The sequence below is a fragment of the Marmota flaviventris genome, chromosome 12, assembly GCF_047511675.1.
Source record: "Marmota flaviventris isolate mMarFla1 chromosome 12, mMarFla1.hap1, whole genome shotgun sequence".
NCBI classification, from domain to species: Eukaryota; Metazoa; Chordata; class Mammalia; order Rodentia; family Sciuridae; genus Marmota; species Marmota flaviventris.
This window is the reverse complement of record NC_092509.1, coordinates 69,320,408-69,345,244: the sequence shown is the minus strand read 5'-3', so window position 1 is coordinate 69,345,244 and position 24,837 is coordinate 69,320,408. Positions and strand designations below refer to the sequence as shown.

Sequence of the window (24,837 nt, the reverse complement as noted above, 5' to 3'; positions counted from 1 at the left end):
TTACAGGCACGTGCCACCACACCCCGCAGTTTTTTAGTTTTCAATTGGGGATTTTTACATTTTTACATCCCTTTTTCATAAGGGATACTGGTCCAAAGTTTTTTTTTTTTCCTCGTGATGTATCCTTCTTCCTTTGGTATTCAGGTAATACTGGTTTTGTAAAATGAGTTAGGAAGTGTTTCCTTATATTCTATTTTTTGGAGGAGTTTGTATGAAATTTAAAAATTATTGAATATTTTACTTCTGATAAAAAAGGTTCCAAGATGTTTTAAATTTAATTACAAGGGCCAAAGGATGGAGGTAGAAAGAGATAAGGTGAATTAATCAGTTAATAACTGTGGACAAAACCAACAAAAAGACTGTTTCACATTTTAACTTAAATTCCATGATATTTGACCACCAGGGCTACTGTGTCCCATTTGTGTATAAATTTCTGGACTGTCAAGCCCCAAATCAGTCCAGAAGCAACAATTAATTCTCCTTAAGGACTGTACTAGTATCCCAAAGATGTGCCCACTTTGTATAATCCTGCAATTTATGCTTTCCTTTCCTGAATTTTTGTTACTAAACAATATTTTTTAGCCAGGTAGGCGTGGTGGTACATGACTGCAATCTCAGTGACTTGGGAGGCTGAGGCAGGAGGACTGCCAAGTTCAAAGATAGCCTCAGCAACTTAGCAGCCCCTAAGCAATTTAGTGAGACTCTGTCACAAAATAAAAAAATAAAAAAGGCTAAAGATGTGGCTCAGTGGCTAAGCACCCCTCGGTTCAATCCCAGGTATCAGAAAACGAAACAAAACAAAAACTTACTTTCAGTACTGATCCAGAAGGCATGTTGCTACTTGCTGTGTATCCCTGCTGCTGGTTGAGAGAACGTCTATTTAGCACCTGGTCCAGTTTTTGGTTAGCACATGTAATAGCTGAATACACCCTTTTAATTTCAGAGATTTTTAAGTCTCAAGAGTTTTAGTTTAATACTTGTGATATGTCTATTTGTTGTAGGAATCAAGCAAGAAGTGGCAAAGGCACTCAAAGAGCAGGAGAACTCAAACTTTATTTTCTGCTGGTGAGCCCAGAGGAGATCAGACTCCAAATTCTGAGTGCCCAGCACCAGTTTTTCACATTTATATGCTATTTAGTGTCATAAATTTTCTAGTTTAATGATACATGGTTTCAAGCAGGAAGCACCTTTACAGAAACAGCATTTTCATATTCTATATCCTTATTAGCTTATTTAACTTTTTAAAAAATCCATTATTGGGAAAGGAGTGTTCAAATCTTAACTATAATTGTGGATTTTAATATTTTTTCCTTTAATTCCAGTGGCTTTTGCTTTATACATTTTAGAGTTTTATTAGGTATAAACACATTTAGTTTGTTATGTCTTTTTTTAAAATATATTTTTTTTAGTTGTAGATGGACACAATACCTTTATTTTATTTGTTTATTTTTATGTGGTGCTGGGGTTCGAACTCAGTGCCTCACATATGCTAGGCAAGCGCTCTACCACTCAGCCACAACCCCGGCCCTGTTATGTCTTCTCAATGAACTCTTTTTTTGTGTGTGGGGGATACCAGGGATTGAACTCAGTGGCACTCAACCACTGAGTCACATCCCTAGTCCTATTTTGTATTTTATTTAGAGACAGGGTCACATTGAGTTGCTTAGCGCCTTGCTTTTGCTGAGACTGGCTTTGAATTCTCGATCCTCCTGTCTCAGCCTCCTGAGCCGCTGGGTTTACAGGTGTGTGCCACCATGCCTGGCTTAATGAACTCTTTTTTTTTTTTTTTTGCAGTCTTTCATATGATTTTATTTTTTCTCTTCAATCTTCAATCATGACAATATGATATCCATATTTTGTCTTAAGTGGGGGTCTGTAAACATAGGCTTATTTCATCCCACTTAGAGGTAAGGCAAATGCTGCTTTTTAAAATAGTTACACAGTGGACTCTCTGGTAATCCAATCCAAATTGCCACTTTGTCAGGCTTTATTTTTATTTATATATACATATATATGTATATATAAATAAATTATATTTATATTGTGGCCATGTCATTGAATCTCATTCTAGACTTTAACTTTTCCATGGCTTCCATGATTTTGCCATGTTTTTCACAGAGAATGTCTGACCTTTATTACAATGCCACCACCTTTGGGACTCTGAGTCTTCTTGTCAGCACTGTCACTTACAGAGGCTGTTCACCCTTTCCTCTCCTTTCTAGAATCACTTATTCTTTGGGGCCTGAATCGAACTCTTCTTCATCATTAAATTTTGCCCTACTTCATTCCTAATAATATTTCTTCTTGGGATGAAGAAGTAGCTCAGGGATAGAGCATTTGCCTAGGAAATGTAATCCCCAGAACTTAAGAAAAAATATTATTTTAAACTCTTCTCAGAGGTGTTTTCAAGGCATATCTTATCCCATTCTTTTATTTTTTAAATAATGGCATGCATATGGGAAATCAAAGAAACTTGGAGAAAGTGGAAGAGACAGTTGGTAAAGATAACTCCCAAACACAATTAAAGAGAGTAAACCCGGCCATAAAAATAGGAACAAGCTTATTAGGAAAAAGTCTGGATTTTGATCTCTTATGTTTTCTGTGTTAATTGGTCTATAGATAAATATAGGCCATGTCCGTAAAGAGAGAGATGCATGGAGATACAGATTTGTGAGTCAATAGGAAATAATGAACAAAGGATCAATGGTAAAATTCTGAGAAATGAGAACATTGAAGATTCTAGGAAGGAGGAGAAACCAGCCAAAGAGATTGAAAAAAATGAGTGATCTGAGTGTAAAAGAAAAGAAGAGAGATAATGTTGACTCATATACTAAGGACACTGAAGAGTTCTGAAAAGATGGAAATGGTCAGATGCTTTCAAAGCTGAAAATATTGAATAAGATTATGTTATTAGAAACCTTTTTTTTTTCAGAGAAGTGTCAGAATAACAATATAGCTATCAAGCCAGATTGAAGTGAAGATGGGAATAAACTGAAGATTACTGTGACAATGAAGGAAGGAGACTCAGGAAAAGAAGATAACATGATGTCCTTTTGCCCCTTCTTTGTCTGGCTAACCCCCTTCTCTCTTTCATGATCCAGCCACAGTTCTCCTCTATCAGAATGTCTAGGTAACTTTCCATTCTAATTTAAATATGTTTAATAGCACTCCATACATAAATCTTTCATAGTACTTATCACAATATATTTTAATTATTTATTTTTCCTACTAGATGGTACTTGAGAGGAGGGACTATTTTTGTAATTCCAGTGCCTAATTAGCATGATGTCTGGCACTAGGTTGTGAATTTAGGCCAAATGAGTGAACGATGGACAGATTTAGGGATATGTGGCTGAAAAAAAGAGGCTGATGGTGAAATATACAGAAAGGAGAGCTGAAATGTCATCGACGAAGCAATGCTTTACATCTGTCAGAGGATGAGACTCAGTACACAAGTGGTTACTTTTAAAAACGTGGAAGATCGTCTTATTGGAATGGAACTGTCAGATAAAGGAATTGGTACAAGGGCTCCCCTCCTCCTTTCTTCTTTTTCCTCTAAGTGGGAGGGCACAGAGAGCAAGGAGGTAAGACAAATAAGACCAGAGAATTGAGGAGAATGACCAAGACTTGGAATGATTATTTGGAAGAATGAGAAAGAACTCTGATCAGGAAAAGATAAAGGAATGGGCAAGTAGCAGATATTCAACCAGAGGGAACTAGAAACTCTGTGTAGTGGCTTTTAAAAGTAAGACTCACCACGCCTCCTTGAGAGATGCAGGCTCCAGATTCCAGAGAGGGAGGGGATTTTTAAAAAGCCTGACACAGGGCTAGGGGCTTGCTGTGCAGGGGTGGGATGAAAAGACAGGTGCGCAGGCGAAGCGAATTCGTGTTAGAAGAAAGGAACACTTCTGCAAAAGTACTGAGATGTCGCTGTGGGTGTCTGAACTTACAGACCGAGTAGGGAAGGAAAGCAGCCTGGCTGGGATCTCCCTCCATCCTTTCCCCAGTCGACACAAGTCTGTAAAAGGCAGAGCGAGAGTGCGGAGGACCAAATCTCGCACCCGTCGCTACCACACACTTCACGAAATCAAGAAGGTGGCACTAGCGCCCAAGGAGACTTAGCACAGACGTCTCAGGTTGGCTCCAGGTCCCCAAGGGGCCCCAAATCCAAAGCGGACTCGCCCCGCCTCGGGCATGCGGGTGGCACAGCCTGACCCGGAATCGTCTCCGCCGACCCGGAAGCGGAGCCTTGCGGCGGACGCGCCGCTCTGGAGCCACCGCCCCCTCGCCGCTTGGCCGCTGCGTGGGGACCCGGACCGCGGCGGCTCCGGGTTACCCTGATGATCCCGGGCTGGCCGCGGCGGCCGAAGCGGAGGGAGGATGACCGCTCCCCGGGAGCGGAGTGCCGACCTGGCTCGTTTCTACACTGTCACAGAACCCCAGCGACACCCGAGGGGCTACACGGTGTATAAGGTCACCGCCCGGGTGAGTGCTGGTGTTGGGTAGGGGAGGGAGCCTGGACTGGGACCTGAGGGTCTGGACTGGAGACCCTGGTGTGGGAGTAGCTAACTCTGGGTCAGAGCCACCAGTGGGACTGGGTGCGCCCAGTCGCAAGACAAGCGTCAGAAATGGGTACTTCAGCGACACTGAGGTAGTGGCTGAATGGGGGATGTTCGGGGCTCCACTGAAGCAGGTCTCCGGAGAGTCCCCATTCTGGGGTGGAGCAGGGGATGGTTTTACATTGATGACTCAGCCTCCGTCCCATTTGGACTTTCTCTTAGAACCAGATATGCAGAATTGGTCTTTGCTTGCTCCAGAGGAATAATGTACACTTAAAAAATGTTAATTTACGTATTGTCTGGCTTATGTAATGGAAGATATTTCTTCTTTTAACCTTTTATTCAGAGTGAGGTTTGCTCTGAGGCAGATAGACGCTTGGGAAAGATGTCAGTGTAAGGCTAGTTTTGGACCTCTGTGTCTGGGGTGTCTTTGCCTCTGAGGTTTTCCAGAGGAGACATGTGAGAAAATGTAACTGAAGTTATCTTATGTGAGGGTAGATTTAAAAGTTGTGAGGCTACTTTGCATTAAAATTAACTGACCCAAAATTTTGTACCCATTTTGTTTATATTTCCTTTTGCATCATGAGTAAATTTTAAAGAGAGTCAGCATCTCCCTTCTAGGAAAGCGAAAATAACAACATTGAATAAACTTTTATCTATGTAAGGGATGTGTGTATATTGGGCATTTTGTAAACGTTACACAATTTAATCTTCATTTTAATGATGAGGAAACTGAAATTTAAGGAATTTTTTTTTGGGGGAGTGTAGGGGAAATACTGGAAATTGAACCTAGGGAGGCTTTACCATTGAGATTACATCCCTGAACCTTTTTATTTTTTATTTTGAAAAAGGATCTTACTAAGTTGCTTAGGGCCTCACTGAGTTACTGAGGCTGTTCTGATATTTTGAATCCCACTGGCTCAGCCTTCTGAGTTGCTGGGATTACAGGCCAGTGTCACCATGCCAGGCCCAAGAAAGTTTAGTACCTTGCCCAGCTTTACGTTGCAAGACAGTAGCAGATCTGGTGTATGGAACCAGTTTTCCTTAACTCCAAGATCCGTAAAATGTTATGACTTATTATTAATTCTTAAAGAAGAGAAGTACAGATTAAGTCACCATAGTACAATATGCATTTGTAAAAAACAGTACTCATATGTGATAGAGAGCTCAGAAAATAGACCTTGAGAAGAACCTGAAGTATATCTATATAAGCAGAGTTTGGGGCATGTGAGTGGCACGTGGTAAATGGAAATGGTGTACAGACAAATGTGAACTGGTGGGATGAGCAAATTTGTTTAAAGAGAAGAGACGCCGGGGTCTGGTTTATTGCTGATTGCTGAGAATAGGGAGAAATTTGCTGCTCTGTGTTTTTAAATAAGGTTGTTATATTGGTTGAGTGTTAATTTTAGGTTGTCTTAAGAAAATTTTTATAACATCAAGAAGCCCCTGTTATCTCACTTTAAAACATTTTTTCAGGGCTGGGGTTGTGGCTCAATGCCAGAGTCCTTGCCTCCCACATGTGAGGCACTGGGTTCCATCCTCAGCACCACATAAATATAAATAAACAAAATAAAGATAAAAAATAAAAACATTTTTGGTCATTGGGACCTTCAAAAATCTAGACTTAAGTTTTCTAACGTGTAGTTTATAGAATTAGAGCAATGTTCAACTGGCATGGTGTCCCCATTACACTTACCAAAATTATATTGTATTAATTTGCTGACTTGACTCTGTCTCTTGGTAGATTTAGAGTAGGTCTCTATCATTGGTATTTTTTTCTTGTGTCAACTAAGTTCATGGTGCACAGTGCTTAAAACACATTGTTGAATGTTTTCCTCTCCATTCTAAGCAGCACATTCAGCAAATGTTTGGTTCTAGGCACGAGGCCCTATGGAGAGTACAAGGCTGAATATAGCATGGACATTCCTTTCAAGGATACTTAGAAGAACAGAGTTTACTGTACTTAAAGAAGTATAGTAGGATAGTGTCAAGGGCCATAAGACTCTATAGAGAGGAGCTGTGGGAATTCAGAAGACAAAGAGATGCCTGTGGCTCAGGGGAATATGTACCAATTAAGATAGGTGGTGAAAGATGGGAAGAATCCAGAAAAGAAGAGGGCATAGAAGGTAAAAGAAAGGTTTAACTCTATGCACGTAAGACCTGGAGGTGTGAATGTGTGAATTACTTGAATCGGAAGCACTGAGTTTGATAGTTATTGCTGATAATTATTCCTTCTTTACTGAAGGAAAGCTTAACTGAATTCAGATTATAAGTGTCTTATGCTGTGAACTACTTACTGAATGAACTTTTTTTGGGGGACGGGGTTACTGGGGATTGAACTCAGGGGCACTTAACCACTGAGCCACATCCCCAGCACATTTTTTTTTTTTTTCATGGTGCTGAGAATTGAACCCAGGGCCTCAGTACATGCGAGGCAAGTACTCTACCAACTGAGCTGTATCCTCAGTCTCCCCAGCACTTTTTTTCTATTTTATTAAGAGACAGGGTCTCACTGAGTTGTTTAGGGCTAAATTGCTGAGTCTGGCTTTGATTTTGTAATCCCCCTGTCTCAGCCTCCTGAGCCACTGGGATTACAGGCGTGTGCCACTGTGCCCAGCCTGAATGAACTTTTTTGACAATATAAATTAGAAGATGACGTAGCACATTGTCTTAACAAATGGGTAAAATATGCATGCTGCATATTGCTATAGTTATTTGAATCTGAAAATTGCTTACATTGCCTTCTTTCATCCTATCTCATTTATTATTTATATTACAGATTTATCTTTTAAGTTTAAGATTTGAGTGTCAACATGTAAATATACTTAAAAATAACTGTATTTACTATTATAAAACAAAATATTATTTTTTGATACTTAAGGAGAAAAACATCTTTGCTCAGGAGAATTAATTAGGTAAGTAGTGCTCCCCTGAGAACTTCTTGAGATAAAAATTAAGAATGTTCTCTGTATATTTCCTATTATTGATTTAATCCTAGCTTAAACAGTTTCTGTATTTTTGATCTTTGCAGGGTTATTTCTATAGGAGTAGAATTAGAATTTTTGAAATAACTCTTTGTTAAATTTTGGATTGCAAAAGAGATCTTTCATCTTCTTAAAATTCCTTTGCAATTCTCTGGCACCTGGCAGGTTTAGATAACTTTGTGGCTAGTTACAAGCATGCTAACAAATTCCCTAGTTAAGCTGGGCATGTAGCTCAGTTGGTAGAGTTCTTGCCTTACATACACAGTGCCCTAGGTTCAATCCCCAACACCACAAAACAAACAAACAAAAACAAAAAAAACAAAACCAAATTCCCTAGTTAAACTCTCTATTGCTTCTTAATTTTTATCTCTAATAGATATTCTTATTCAGAGTTGGAAAATTCTTGTGTAAGTTTTCTTATTAGTTGAAGGAGGCACATATAAAAGAATCATCAGCAGTGGTTTTTGCTTGTTTCAGCATATTAAGTTTGCAAAATTTTCATATTGTAATATAGATTTCTCAATAACATTAAATGAATGGTAATTCTTGTCTGTATTCTTTTTATCAGTGTGGAATGTAAAGTGTATGCTTTCATTATTAAAAGACAGTACTGCCTTATGATTTAATTTTGTTTACATTGAGGCACAGTTTATATACAATTAAATTTGCCAATTTCAAGTGCACAGTTTGATGAATTTTGACACATGTATATAGTTGTGTAACCACCACCATAGTCAGGTCTGTACAAATTCCTTCATGTACTTTTGCAGTCAGTTTCCTCCCCAACCCTGTTTCTAAGCAACCACTGGTTTGCTTTCTATCATTATAGATTAGGTTGCATTTTCCTAGAATTTTATATAAAAGGGATCATATAATATATGCTTTCTTTTGATCTGGCTTCTTCCAATTATTTGAAATATGAACATTCATATACAAGTCATTGTATGTACATTTGGTTTCATTTCTCTTACTCTACCAAACAGCCTCATTTACTATGACTTTTTACTAATCCTTGAAATCAGGTGGTTTGAGTACTCTTGCTTTTCAATATTTGTATTTTGGCTATTCTATATTGCTAACATTTTCATGATTAAGAATCATTTTGTCAAGTTCTACAAAAATGCCTGCCCAGATTTTGATTGGGATTACATTGAGATTGGAGATCAGTTTCAGAAGAATTAATGTCTTTACAGCATTGACTCTTCTGGTGTGTGAATGAATATGTAAATGAATATGTAAATCTCCCCAGTTTGAGCAGTACTTTTAATCCCAGTGCTGTTCTGTGGAATACCTGTTCAAAACACATTTTGTTAGGTGCTGTAGGTATACGTATACATATGGGAATACCTATGTGTCCCCACAAGAGTCTTATTGTCATTTGACCAAAATGGACACATAGATAATACAATGACTGTGTGATATGAATAAAGGGGAACAAAGACTTGAAATACTTTGAAAACTGTCATTAGCAAAACTTCCCATTGAAACACTGTATTGCTTAGAGGCAACCTGCTTTCAATTATTATTATTATTTTTTTTGGTGGTGTTGGGGATTGAACCCAGGGTCTTATGCATGTGAGGCAAGCACTCTACCAAGTGAGCCCTATCCCCAGCCCTCAATTCTTGATCATATTCTTGAGTAGCCCTTGTTTGAGAAGGAATTATTTGTAGTTTTCCAGGTTATGTTAGCACACTATGTGCTTCTTTCTCTTAGATGCTTTCTTCTCTAAGAAGTTTTTCTTTCTGTCTTTGCAATCCCTGCTTATTTCTATTGTCAGCTATGCCCTATGTTCTCCTTGATGCCTCTTAAAGCATGGATCTCAGTGTAGTATAAACTCCTTCATCAAAGCCTTTATGGTAATGTACTTGGATTTCTTTTTTGAGAGGAGATGCTTTTTTAATGGTGTATTCTTAGTGCCTTGTGCAGAGCCTGGACTGTGTTTCTTTGAGAGAAGAGTGGAAGGAGGCAGCACTTTCCTTCTTAAGTATCATTTTAAAAAGTAACATATTAAAATTAATTTTGTTATATAATTCTATGAATCTTAACACATGTATAGATAGATTGTATCCATCCCCATAATCAGGAAACAGAATAATTCCATCTCCTAAAAAAGTTTCTTCAGGTTGTCCCTTTTTCACACTCTTTGCTTCACTTTTTAGCCCCTGGCAAGCACTGATGTACTCTCCATCACTGTACTTTTATTTTTTTGAGAATGCCATATAAATAGAATCATATAATATATGATATAAATATATCATAAAATAATCATTATTTAACCTTTTGAGACAATCTTGCCCATTTTTTGTTTGGGTTTTTTTCTTGTTCTAAAGTTTTGATAATTCTTTATGTTCTGGATATATTTTTTTTGATATGTCCTTTGCTAATATTATTTCCCATTGTGTAGTCATATTTTTTTCATCACCTTAACTATGTCTTTTGAAAAGCAAACAATTTTGAATTTGGTAAAGACCAATTATCAGCTTTTTCTTTTATGGAGCACATTTTTAATGTCTTTGCCTAACACCAGGATGCAAATATTTTCCCCAGTATTTACTAGAAATCTTATTTTTTTGCATGTTATACTTAGGTCTATGATGCTTTTTGTTTGAATTTATTTTTGTATAAGGTGTGAGTTTTAGAAGAAGGTTCCTTTTTTTTTTTAAACATGTGAATGTCCAATTGTAACCAAACACCATTTGTTTAAGAGACTAGGCTTCATTGAATTGCCTTTTCATCTTTGTCAAAAACCATCTGTCCAGCAGGTGTGGTGGCACACACTTGCAATCCCAGGTAACCTTGAGAGGCTGAGGCAGGATGATCTCAAGTTCAAGGCCAGTCTGGGCAACTTAGCTAGACTCTGTATGAAAATAATAAAGGGCTAGGAAGGTAGCTCAGTGGCAGAGTACTTGCCTTGCATGCCAGATGCCCAGGGTTTACAATCCTCAGTACTGCAAAAGAAAAAAAAAATATTGTCCATATATATGTGGTTCTGTTTCTCTATTCTCTTGTTTATTCCATATCACACTGTCTTGATCATTGTAGCTTTGTACGGTCTCAAAATTAGGTAGTATGATTTCTGCAACTTAACTCTTAATTTTAAAAAAGGAACTTTTTCCATGAATTTTAAAATCAGTTTGTCTATGTTTATAAAAAAATTTCCTGATTGGATTTTGATTAGGAGTGCAGTAAGTCTAGACTAATTTGGGGGAGAATTGATGTCTTCAATGGGTTGAATTTTCAAATTTATTAACAGAGTATTTTTTTTGCCATTTATTTAATGGTTCTTTGATTTCTCCCATTAGCATTTCGTAGTTTTCATTATACAGATTCTATATGTGTTTTATTAGATTTATTCCTTAGTATTTTATCTTTTTTATTATTGTAAATTATATTTAAAATGGAGACAATCATGTCTGGAAAGTATAGGGCTGTATTTTCAGAATTCTACTCTTTCCTCTTTTGGTATTTTTGCTTCTTTTGTTTACAGAGTATTGGGGTGGATGGATAGAAAAAGGAAAAAGAATGCTGTTGGGGAAAGGGATCCTTAATACTTAACAAAAGTAGCCTGGTTTTGTTTGTTTGTTTGCTTGAGGTGCTAGGGATCAAACCCAGGGCCTCTTGCATGCTAAGTAAGTGCTCTACTTGAGGTACATGTCCACCCAACAAATAGCTTTTGATTTAATTTTCTGAACCCTAAGTAAAATTTCACCTTCATTTGGGAACTATTTGGAGGATGAAGGATAGTTACTCTTATAAACCTAAAATTAGAGTGAAGGAATTTTGGGAATAATTTTAACTTTGACTCTATTTTTGGTAGTGATTATGAGTTACTCTTATTATCATGAAAACTTTTAACATTCTTAAATCACTAAACCATTTTTTCTTGGTGGTGCTGGGGGTGGGATCCAGGGCTTTGCAATTGCTAGGCAAATATTCCATTGCTGAACTAAATCCCCAGATCTGCTTTTCTTTTTGACACAGGGTCTTGCTAAGATGTCCAAGCTGGTCTTGTACTTGTGATTCTCCTACCTCAGTCTCTCGAGTAGCTGGAATTATAGGCATGCACTACCTTGCCCAGCTTAAACTCTGACTTTCAGGATGTCACCGTGCTCTGTTCTAGACAGTGAAGTTTCAACATCAGAGTAAGGGTCTAGGATGAAATGCTTCCTAGTCTGTTGTTTAACATAGTGCTCTTCTCTGAGATATGAAAATGTTTGGGAAATACATACCCCCTCTACCCTGCAACCTCTTCCCCTAGTCACTTGTGTTTTACTAGACTGTGAGCTCTATGAGGCAGTGCTGGCCATTGTAGCCCTGCTGCATGGCAGAAGTATTTGAGCCATTAAGAAGATAGCTGAGACAGCACAATCAAATCAGCAATTTCTAATAAGTAGATATTGTTAGGGGATGGCTAGTGTATTTTGCATATGTAGAACACATGTATTTGTTTTCCATGAGTGGTGTACTTAAAGAAAATCAAAAATGTGATAATTCTAATATGTATACCAAGCTAGGAAAGAATTTCTTCTGTCACAAAAAGATCATTTGTGTATGTTAAGGAAAAATTATCTAAAATAGAAAGATACTTTAGTATATTTATAAATTCAGGAGATTATTGATTTTTTTCTATGAATAAATTATAAAATGTAAGATATATCAGAGTAAGCCTTCTATGTATTGACTGTTTTTGGTATTTTGTGTATTAGTGGATAGATTTCCTGTGACTTTTCTCTGCATTAGTACAATTTATAAAAATGTAAGAAAATCTCGTATCAGGGAATATTAAGTAATTTAGTTCTGTGAAATACTAATTAACTAAAATATGTCCACATTTAATTGTGTGGAAAAGTGTGTGTGTGTTGGGGGATAGGCTAATGTTTGAAAGTAATAGTTAAAATGAAATATTTGAGTAATGTGTAGTTGTTAACCTATTTTAGTCTCTAATAAATTTATGTTGTATAATATGGTAGTCATTAGACACATGACTATTTTTGTTTAAATTTAAATTATTTTAAATGAAGTAAAGTTAAAAGTTAAGTTGGTTTATTAAAATAGCCATATTTCAAGGGCTCAATAGCCTCATACACATGGCTGTGGCTACTGTGTTGAAAAATACAGATAGGAAACATTCCTTTGTATCATCACAGAAAGTTTTATTGGATAGCCCTGTTCTAAGTTAATGAAAATTGCTGAGAGATTTCACCAAATTTATATATGCTGAAAGTTGGAGACTAGAATGGCTAGAAATTGGAAACTAGTGCTCTCTGGGATTCTTAGGTGGAACCTGTGAAGATAGTTAAACTCTCTGGTAGAGGAGAGAGGGAACTAATTTTAAATTATGATGTTCTTGCTGATATTTGATGTTTGTAGTAGTCAGGCCAGGCAGGTGGTTTTGTCCTCATTTTATAGCTGAAATCAAGTCTTGAACTGTAATTTTGAATCAAGCTTTATCTGCTGTCAAGTCCCATATTTTGTTTTGGTTTTGGATGTTAGGAGTAATGTTAAGTTAATCCTATTATTGGTATATTGTTATTGGTCATCAGGGACTATTTTCTTCCTCCTACCCATAGGTGACTCTTTTAATGTGTTTGATGTATTTTTTGGTTTGACTTTGTAGAATATATCATTGTAGCTTCAAGTTCGTTGATTTTCTTTTTCTTTCTTTCTTTCTTTTTTTTTTTGGTACCAGGGATTGAATTTGGGGCACTGGATCCCTGAGCCACATCCCCAGCCCTTTTATGTAATTAATATAGAGACAGGGTCTCACTGAATTGCTTCGTGCCCCGCTTTTGCTGAGGCTGGTTTTGAACTCGTGATTTTCCTGCCTTAGCCTCCTGAGCTGGAATCAAAGATTCTTGTACAGTTGTAAGAAATTATACAGAGATCCTTTGTACACTTTAACTACGTTTGCTGCTGCTTATACTTATAATGTGTAGGCTGGGAAGTGGGGTGGACAAGCTTCTGAGAATTATATTAAGAATGAGAAGGCCCTGGGTTCAATCCCTAGCACCACACATACACACACACACACACACACACACACACACACACACACCAAAAAAAAGAATGAAGGCTGGAGTCGTTCTCTTATGAATTGTAATATACTTGGGCTTAATTTTAGTTACTTTTTTCCTTAAATTTTATTGAATTTGAGGTAATGAAATTATTATATGGCTGAGTTTTTAGAGGTGATATTTATTTTCTTTTAAGCAAATCAAATTTTGTATACAAATTCTGTTGAAAGTAATTGTACAAATGTGCAGTCAAGTTCTGATAATGATTAGGTATTTCTGCATATGCTTTATTTTAGGTTGTTTCACGAAGAAATCCAGAGGATGTCCAGGAGGTAACATGTTTATCCATATGAAAATTCCTTTATATGTATTTGATAAAAATTTAATTAAATGTTTTATTGAGGAAACTATCTGAATTATTTGTATGTTAGTCTTTGTATGGAGATTATTTTTAGCTTTCAAAACTGCAGCTGAAGTATCCTATTTTAGAACATATTAAGTAGGTGTTCAGCTTTATTAGGTGTTAAGTTATATAAATCGGAATTTAAAAAATTGCTATTCTGGTAACTAATATTCATAAGATGTCATTATAGTTAAGGGTATCTCTTTACTCATTTCAAAATTGTGCTTGTTTAATAAAAAATAAGAGTTATATATTTAAATATTATAATGATAAATAATAAAAGTAGAAGTTCACCTTCTTTTATGTTGAATTGGTATGTTCACATTCTGGGAAGATGACTTTAAATATCATGTTTCTTTTTAACTTTTTAAAGTTAATAGTTCTTTTGCAAACTCTTTGCATTTTTATCCCCTCCCCCTTTTCTCTCTTTAGGAAGATAACCTGCCTGTTGTTTTGCTTAAAACTGTGGACTTCTCCATTTGTAATTACTTTGTGCTTGCTGCATATCTTTAGGATATCCTAACTGAGGAGCTTGCTTCTTCTTCTTCTTTTTTTTTCCTGTGGTACCCAGGGCCTTGTGCATGTGAGGCAAGCACTTTACCAACTGAGCTATATTCCCAGCTCCTGTGAGGAGCTTGCTTCTTTGAAAATTTTTTGATTTACTTTTATTTTAATTTCTGCTCATTTTAACTAACTCTAGAAGGATATATTTTGGGGATTTTTTTTCCCCTGAAGTGTCTAAAACAGAAGCTGTGAATTTACAGGACTGATTCTGCACATTACTGTCTTTCCCAGTGTTTAGGTGGAGTATAAACTTTCCATTTAGCCACAGGCCCCACTACTTCTCAGTGCACATACCTGCCTTGATTCATACATTTAAGTTGATTGATTGGTACTGGTTGGTTTGAGGGTATGACCCCCAAATTTAGAAAATATTTAAATTTTATACATTACCATCTGTTTATGTGTTAAAAAGATTTCATACTATTTCCTCATGTGTTTTTGAGATATCTTCTGTTTCCTAATAGGAAAAGTATTATAATATTGTTATTTTGGAAGAAAAGGATACACATGCCAATGAAAATAATTTGCATTCATCAATTACTTAAAGTACTCTCTACTTACATAGCAATTGATTAGTATAAACTAATTTTTTTGGAATTCTATTAATTATGTTGAATTAATAGCCAATACCAGTCTGTTCTGCTTTTGAAAATTTACAGCTCTGTTAAAATTGAAAATGAGTTGTGATTCCTTTGAATTCGCTGATTGCTATGCTGTAGTTTGTAGCTTGATGTTCCCCTTTTCCAGGGAGAATCCTGAACCAACCTATCCATGAACATACTCTCTGCTATTTCCTTAATCCTTTTTTGGGGAAACTCTTTTATAATAACAACTGTTGGTGAACCATTCATCAGAAAACTCTTGTAAGTGTCCTTTAGTGAGACAATTGCATGATCCTTTGTTAGAAATGGTATAATTTTTTAAAAAAGTCTTCTATCTAATTGACTTCTTAAAATATAGAATAACCTTGAAATTATAATAGTAGTTTTTTTTTTTTTTTTTTGGTTTCTTATTTATTTCATTTAAACACAGGAATTCTCATTTAGGTAGGAATTCACCACATAGACTTTGTTTCCATTTTCTTTCTTTTACTTTCTGTCTTGGATACTTAATTTATTTAGCTACTGCTTTAGAGTGTAGTCAGCCTTCCTAAGGACTTTTGAGGACTAGTAGACATACTATTGGTTCAACAAATATGAGGCAATAATATTTTATCCTTATAAAACTGGAGAAAGCTGCTATTTTTTTTCCTTTGTATCTTGGCACATGCCACCAGATCTGAATATTTTCTTCTTAAGAATGATAAAGAATATTCACAGGGATTAGATTAAATGATCTAGGATAGCTTTTTTTAAAATGTTTTAAAAATTTCCTCTCAATTTTTATTTATTAAGAAGTATAATATGAGCTAGGTGTGGTGGCATATGTCTATCTGTAATCCCAGTGATTTGGGAGGCTAAGGCAGGAGGATTACACATTCAAAGCCAGCTTCAGCAACTCAGGGAGATCTTATTGCAAAATAAAAAATAAAAAGGAATTGGGATGTTGCTCAATGGTTAAGTACCCCTGGGTTCAATCACAGTACCAGGGGAAAAAAAAAAAAAAGATAATCCCAGCTACTCAGGAGGCTGAGGCAGTTTAAGTTTAAGGCCAGTCTGTGCAACTTAATGAGACCCCATCTCAAAATAAAACTTAAGAAAGGACTGGAGTTGTTACTTAGTGGTAGAGCACTTGGCTTGCATAAGTGAGGTCTTAGGTTCAATTCTCAGTTTATAACAAAAAAAAAAAAAAAAAGAAAGAAAAACATGAATGAAATTGCAGTACTACAGGAATGTTTAATCTGTGGCCTGTCATTCACTAGATTGTCTTGAACATGAGCATCCTCCCTCCAAAAGGGTAAAGAAGGAGATGGTGTTGCACCCTCCATCCTTTCCCTTTTAAAATAGCAACCTATAGTTGTTTCTGTACAGATAGCACATGTTATTGGTGAAAAGAACTAAAATAGAACATTGTATATGCCATCAAAAATTTGTAAATCTTATGTCTTTTCATAAATAAAATGGTTTTAGAAAATAGGTTCATTTAGAATTGTATCTTGATAGAAAAGGTTCTTGAAAAGAGGAATAAGAAAATCCATATGCAAATAATATGGTAGTGATGTTGGTTGCAAGAAATGATAATCCAGCCAGTTTTAAGTACTATATGAGAGTAAAAATGACAAAATTTATTGAATTAGATGATTTTGTAAAATATAGGGATCTAAAAATTTTTGGTGTCATTAAATATAATTACCTGGAAAGGAAATATTTATTGTATGTTAAAAATAGCTAAGGAAATATTTTTAATGATAAAGATCAAACTTTTATTAAATTTGTAGTCTATGTGTGGTTGTCAAATTCATTGATAAATTTTCTTCAATGTGATGACTTATGAAAGAAAGCCATCTTTGGTGAATAAATAATAATAAGCAATTATTATTAATGAATAAGCAATCTGTGCATGTGTGATTCAACAAAGCAATAGATGTTATATGATTATATTTTCCAGTGGGAAAGTATCAGATGTTTGTTAGAGAAAATAATTTTCACATATGTCTTTGGGGACTTTTTGTAGTCCACATATAAGTATCAGTACTTGCTGATGTATTGCAAGTGTACTTTTTTCAATTATCCATTTTGAAGATTTATGGAAACATTCTAAGTTTAAAAGGGATAAGAAGAAAAGGAGGCAGTGGTTGTGATATTTTATAATGCTCTTAGGTATTTTGGTTTTGCATTCCCAGTATTGAAAATAAGGAATGCGTAAGTGAATAATAAAGGCCCGGTGAAGAAACACAGATCTTCATGTTGCCTCATGTCGGCAGTTCTTATTATTGCTCTAAAATATTATATATTGGCTTATATACCCTGATACTTTAATCATTATTATGATTAAATTGTTAAATTTTCCCCCTTAAGACTTGTAATAGGTGCTTGCCTATAATCCCAGGGACTTGGGAGGCTGAGGCAGGAGGATTGCAAATTTGAGGCCACCTTCAACAATTTAGTGAGCCCCCAGCAACTTAGTGGGACCTTGTCTCAAAATAAAAATGGAAGAGGGCTGGGAATGTAGCTCAGTGGTTAAGTACCCCTGGGTTCAATCCTTGGTACCAAAAAAAGAAAAGGGGGGAAAAAGACTTATAATACCCTTAATCTTATTTAATACCCAGTTCATGATGGTGTTTACCTCACATAAGACATTCCTTTCATAAGCCATCACCCACTTCCTTCTAATACCTTGGCAGTGTAGTACTACCATAAGCTAAAACATTTTTAAAATATAAAATTAACTCTTTTTTCCTGGTGACAGAATTATGTTCACGTATCAGATTAGAAACCACAGAGAAGCAAAAACTATGATAGCTAAAATCACCTGTAGTTTTATTATCCTGAGACTTTTTTACTTTTTGAATGTTGGCTTGATTGCCAGTTCATTTCTCTTGTTCTGCCTGTTACTAGAACAACTGGTTCTTTGCTATGAGCATTTGTCTTGTTCACTTCCATTGTAAAATACAATCTTTTTCTATCCAAGTAACCCTCTCCAAGCACAGCCAGGCTTCTCAAACACTTTGTATTAGTTTCCTCTTCCTTTTTTCTGCCTGGTCCTTTGCTGTTAGTGTGTCCTACCATTCTGTTAGACTGTTCATCTTGTTAGGAACACTGAGAACATCTCCTGAGTGATTACCTCCAATATGCTCACGGCTTCTGAATTAATAGATTTTGTTCTTAAGCCCAAACCCATGTATCCTGTAGAACACCTCCAATGTGATGACTCCCATGCCCCTAATCCAGACATCTAGAACTGTTGTCCTTTCTTGCCTCAGTCCTGCTTCTTTCTTGCTTGTCACCTTAGAGAAGGATACCTCCACTTACCCACTCACAAAAGCCAAAAATCTAGGTCATCTTTGGCATCCTTCTTTCCTTCTAAGAACTTCATCCTCCGCCTTCCCTTCCCTCTCCTCCTCCTTTTTTTTTTTTTTTTTTTTTAAATCTGATGACTACTTCCCTTCAGGCAACTCTCTCAAAGGAGCCTTCTCAAATACCCACGCTGGTTTAGGAGCCTCTCTGTAACACATGCCTTTAGCATTTATGAAGACATCTTGCCTTGTATTTATGGTGTGGCTTATTCTTCCCAACTAAACTGTAAACTCTTTGAAGGCAGGGATTGTGTTTCTCATCTATTTTTTGGGAATATGGTGCCTAGTGCTAAATAGGGCCATGAAATTGTTTGTTTGGTGACTGCTTTTGTTGAGTAGATATAAAGGTGAAGCATCAGGAGGAAGCACTTTGTTTACATTAATTCATAGTAAAGCTGCCTACCCTCCTAGAATTATAGCTATATTAAATAAGGAATATAATAATTAAGGTAGAACTTTTGCTAGTAAGACAAAGTTGGGTAAAGAATTTTGTTTGAACATAAAGTAGGTTTTTTGGCAAGAATCTCTTAAATCATGTTGGTTGCCTGCCTAAACTACTGTCATTAGCATCACACACTGTTGTGCATAAAGACACTTAGAATTTGTTAGAAGAGAAGTGATTAGACTTTTCAGAAATGCAGACCCCAATTAACTGTGTAACAAAATTTAAAACTCAGTTTTGTCCTATTTGTGGAGACTGAAGGGGTGCTTTAGTGATTTCAAGGTTATATGTCAGATACTTTATTTTTGCAAAGTTTTCTCTTTTTTTTCTAATTTAATGAGAGTGATGCTAAATAATTCAAATTAATGAAAGTAGACTCATTTTTATGTTATCCAATCTTAATGATTGTGTTTTATCTTTTGAAATACAGTAGTTTAATGGTATTCTGATCAGTATTTACCTTGCCCCCTTTTTACTAGCTCAAATTGAGATTTATGAGAACAATTTTGCAATAAAAAAGTTAATGTTAACTACTTGCTACACAGGCATTTCTTCTGTAGTATTACTCAGTTTATTAATATTTTTAGGTAAAGGTTGAGTTTGTGTGTTTAAAAATTTACTTAGTTATATTGTATTTAATAAACAAATTATTTTTGAGATAGAGAACATTTTTGACATTTAACTCATTTCCAGGCCATTCCAGAGATTAAATGCCATTTGATTCAACAAAGAAAGTTTATGCTATATCAATATTCAGGTTGAATATATTTCCAGTTTGAATAAAATAGTACTTGTTTAAAATAAATTTAAAGACTCAAGGAGACCAGTGAAGAGAAATTGTTGCTTTATATTTTTAGTTAATTTCAGACAGTTAACTCTGTTGATTAGAACAAATGTTTGTTTTGTATTATGAGTTTGAAAACTTTCAAAATTATTCATTGTTCAGGTACAGGAATACAAATGGTTTTGCTATGAAATATACACTTAATTTTTTTTTCTTTAGATAATCGTATGGAAGCGATATAGTGATTTTAAGAAACTGCACAAAGAACTATGGCAAATTCACAAAAACTTGTTCCGACATTCAGAATTGTTCCCTCCGTTTGCTAAAGGAAAAGTGTTTGGTAAGTGATTATTTTGAAACTGTAATTTGAAAAAATGGTCTTGTGTTGTGGCGAGTGCCTGTAATTCTAGATACTTGGTAGGTTGAGGAAGGAGGATGGCAAGTTAGAGGCCAGCCTGGGCAATTTAGGCCCTCTCTCAAAATCAGAAGTTAAAAATAAGGGTCTGGGGTCTGAGGGATATAGCTCAGTGGTAGAGCACCCCTGGATTCAACCTCCACTATTGAACAAAAAACCAAAACAAAACAACAAAAAAGCAACAGCTTAGGAGTGAGGGTTAGCTAAGTTTTGTGTGTGGATGCCAAACCCTGACATACAACACTTTGAAGTCACGAACCCTTTTATTTATTAAGATAATTCATTTTGTTTATCAAAATCAACTTGAGGTTGCTCCTTTATATTCTTTCTTTTTTTTTTTTTTTTTGGTACTGGGGAATGAACTCAGGGGCACTCAGCCACTGAGTCACATCCCTAGCCCTTTTTTGTATTTTTATTTAGAGACAGGGTCTCGCTGAGTTGCTTAGCACCTCACTTTTGTTGAGGCTGGACTCACATCCTCTTGCCTCAGCCTCCCGAGCTGTTGGGATTACAGGTGTGCACCATTGCGCCCGGCTCCTTCATGTTCTTGATGTATTCTTGGTGTGGTTTTGTTTATGCAGAATACATTTACTCTTCACTTGCGTGAAATAATAACTCCAGTTTTAACCAAATGAGTAAAAAACATTTACAAACCCAAGAAAAGATATTAAATTATTTTTATAGTTCTGAAATTCTTTGATTTAAAAATAAAGCCTCTATGTTTCCCTGAATATTTTTCTCTTCTCATAATATGAATTAATAGTTGAACAATTTGGGATGGTGCTCTGGGTATGTTATTGTCAATATTGCTGAGATCAGTTAAACAAAAAAAAATATTTGATAGGATTTATTTATATATTTGATATAGAAAAGGTAGAAAGTGGGGCTGGGGATATGGCTCAAGCGGTAGCGCGCTCGCCTGGCATGCGTGCAGCCCGGGTTTGATCCTCAGCACCACATACAAACAAAGATGTTATGTCCGCCGAAAACTAAAAAATAAATTAAAAAAAAGAAAAGAAAAGGTAGAAAGTATGGAAAACATATTACCCTACACAGAATGACAACAGTAAAAGCCACCAAAAAACAGTCTCTGATTACATGATTAATAATTCGGATCATGTCTTATCAATCATTTTTCCATGTAGTTTTTATGTGTACATATTAATTTTAAAAAAGATTACATTATACTTATTATTTTTAAAGTTGCCTTTTTAAAAAACATATCAATTTATTGGGAATATGTTCCTATGTGAAAAAAGTCTTCTAGAACATGTTTTTAATTTTATATGGATTTATCATAGTTTCCTTTGGGTAGACCTTTGGGTTATTTATTTATTTATTTTTTTAAGAGAGAGTGTGAGAGAGAGAGAGGGAGAGAGAGATAATTTTTTAACATTTATTTTTTAGTTTTTGGCGAACACAACATCTTTGTTTGTATGTGGTGTCGAGGATCGAACCCGGGCCGCACGCATGCCAGGCGAGCACGCCACCGCTTGAGCCACATCCCCAGCCCTTAGGTTGGTTTTAATTAGTTAAGAGTATGGATTTTAGGATCAGTTGGATCTAAAATTGAATTCTGTCTTTGCTATTTACTACGTCTGTAATCTAGGGACTTATCCTTTTTTGAGCCTCTGCTTTCTGATCATTAAAATGGACATTATAATGTATGGATTAAATAAGTAAAGTGTATGAAGTATTTAATGGTGGCTGGTACCTACTAAGGATCTATTAACTGTTGGTTACTTTATTTGTCATTTTAATATTTTTACTGATTAATAAATATTTTCTCTCCTTGATTTAAATTCACGCTTATACTTTTTTTTTGATCTCAGTCTCTTTTTTTGGCATCTGGCTTTTTGTTAGTCTCTGGTAATAGGGGGCACTAGAGAGAGGCTGGAAGGTTGGAAGAAGAAACGTGCCTTTTTTTTTTAACTTCCTGGTCCTGTTTGCATGAACCCAGGAAACTTCTTTACCCTGACAGATGCTGTTGTTTCAATAGCAGCAGTTGATTGTTCCTTGTAGTGTCCTTGCATCATCCCACTGCTTCCCTGAGTGGTATCCTCCCACTACCCCATAGCCTTCTCAGGGGCCTTAGTGTCAGCTCCAAGGTAGGACCCTGCCTCTAAGCTTCTAACTTTAATTCTGTCTTCTTCCCTTTGTTTTACCAGAATCAGTGATAGTAGTTGTGGCAGCTTTTCATTTTTTAGGAAACAAGCAAAATGAAATTTAATGGAAAAAATCTGAAATACTATATTTAGATTAGGAAATCAGTTACACAAATAGTAGTCTGATGACCTGACAGTAGTTCAAATTAAATCCCTATAATTGGATATTTAATTGAAAAAGATTAGAATTAGTAGTTTAACAGGGTTGTTTGCTATTAAAACTTTTATAATTTAAAGCTTTATGTAATTAAAAAATTAAGTTGAAGTAAAATACATATAACATAAAATTTACCATTTTAATAATTAGTAAGGATATAGCTCATTGGCAGTAAGTACTTTTTTTTTTCCCCGGTGGTGGTGCTGGGGATTGAACACAGGGCCTTGTGCATGTGAGGCAAGCACTCTATCAACTCAGCTATATCCCCAGGCACCCCCCCCCCCCCACCCCCAGTAAGTACTTTTACATTGTTGTTTACTATGAATAGTTGTCATTACTACTGTTCATCTCCAAAAGTCTTTTCTTCTTGCAAAATTGAATCTCTATACCAATCAAATAATAACTCCCCATTTCCCTCATCCCTAGCCCCTGGCAAACACTCTTCTGTTTTCTATCCCTGAATTTGACTACTCTAGGTACTTTATGAAAATGGAACCATAAAATATCTGACCTTTTGTGACTGCCTTGTCCTTAGCATAATGTCCTTTAGGTTTATTCATGTTGATTCAGGTGTCAGAATTTCTTTCCCTTTTAAGGCTGAATAATATTCCATTGTGTGTGTGTGTGTGTGTGTGTGTGTGTGTATGTGTGTATTACATTTTGTTCATTCCCTCATCTGTTGATGGACACTTGGATTGCTTTTCCCTTTTGGCTGTTGTGAATAAAACTGTCATGAATGTGGGTATACAGAGATATTTGTTCAAGACTGTACTTTGAGTTCTTTTGGGTATATGCATTCAGAAATCAAAGTGCTGGATTATATGGTAATTTTATTTTTAATTGTTTGAGGAGTTGCCGTACTGTTTTGCATAGTGGCTGTACCATTTTACATTTACCAGCTGTGCACAGGGTTCCAGTTCTCCACGTTCTTGGCAACACTCATTACTTTCTGGTATATCTTGACTATTTCTCATCTGAAGTGCCTGGGACTAGAAGTGTTTCAGATTTCAGAGTTTTTCAGATTTTGGAGTTTTTACATAGACTTCACCAATTGAGTGTCCCTGCTCTGAAAATCTGAAATTTGCAGTGCTCTAAAATCCTAACATGCTAACAATGCCTCCCAAATTTAGATTTTGGAGGTTTTGGATTTCATACTTTCTGATTAGAAATGCTCAATCTGCAGGTGTTTTTGGCTACTACCTTTTGATACCTTAGCGTTCCCTTTTCCCTCATCAATTTTCAAACACTGAATTCACAATTTTTTAAATTAAATTCTCTCTGTTAAAATAACTGGCGTGGTTTCTGTCCCTGACTGGACTTGACCAGTAGTTATTAAATATTATTTCTTAATTTTTTTATAACACTATCATAAATCTTCTCATGTGGATAAACATTTCATCATATTATTTTTTCACAATCAATTTCTGCATAGTGAATTTCATTATTTTTTAAACTGAATAATTTTTCAGATTATAAAAGTGGTATATGCAAATAGCTCTGAAAATATACTTAAGTAAAACACTTAAAAAGTGAATACAATTTCAAACTTAATATGATTTCCTTGATAGTATAATATTTTGGCATTTCATTCTAGACTCTGTGCAAAGTGTATTTTTGTACATGTGAGTGTGTATATGCTTCCTTCCTTTATACATGTAAACCTTAGAAAAGAAATTTTGCAATGTTTGAGTTTGTAACTTCTCTTTAAATAATGGTATATTACAATTGTCTTTTATGGCCATCAGAATGATCTATATTATAATTCTATATATATTAAATATATAGAATTCCAGTTTTTGTATGTACTGTAATTTTGAACCAATCTTTTACTGATATATTATTTTTAGTTTCTTTGCTGTAAGAAACAATGCTACAGTTATAAATTCTTGGGAGTAGAATTGCACAGTTAAGGAGTAGGTATATTTTTGAGGCATATTGTCTTATTGTTTTCAAATAATTATAATATCAATATCCTTTTTTGTTGGAATTTCTTTAAAAATTAAAGTAATACAGACATATAGCTAAGAAAAATGAAAACTAAGACAAAACAAAGCTAGTATAGAAGAATGTACGATAAAAATGACAATGATTTCTCACTTTTATTTCTAGGAATGACTGAATTTTATTCCTTTCTGTGTTTTGTTTTGAAATGCTTATTTCCTTATCTATTTTGATAAGTTTATGCCATGTTTTCTTGATTTAACAGGTTTGGACATACTCTTGACCTGCTATTCTGATGGATATTTAGCTTACTAATCTTGTTTTCTTGTATTAGTACATAACATAATATTATTAGTTTCTCTATTGACTACTTTTCTATTTATTATTGCATAAGTAAGATTAACATCATTTATTTTTGTAAGAAGTCTCTAATAGCATTTTTCTCCTTCCTTT

General features: G+C 35.4%; 1 protein-coding gene across 2 annotated transcripts in view; it reads left to right on the top strand.

Moving 5' to 3' along the window:
- Nucleotides 1-4,267: 4,267 nt before the first annotated feature.
- The window catches only part of Rps6kc1 (ribosomal protein S6 kinase C1), a 196,608-nt gene continuing 176,038 nt past the window's right edge, over nucleotides 4,268-24,837 (top strand). For both annotated transcript variants that reach the window (XM_027934804.2, XM_027934803.2), the window contains exons 1-3: nucleotides 4,268-4,485; nucleotides 13,855-13,890; nucleotides 19,926-20,046. In XM_027934804.2, the coding sequence (XP_027790605.1) occupies nucleotides 4,381-4,485; nucleotides 13,855-13,890; nucleotides 19,926-20,046 (262 nt within the window). In that variant the 5' untranslated portion in view covers nucleotides 4,268-4,380. The remainder of the gene's footprint in view (nucleotides 4,486-13,854; nucleotides 13,891-19,925; nucleotides 20,047-24,837) is intronic.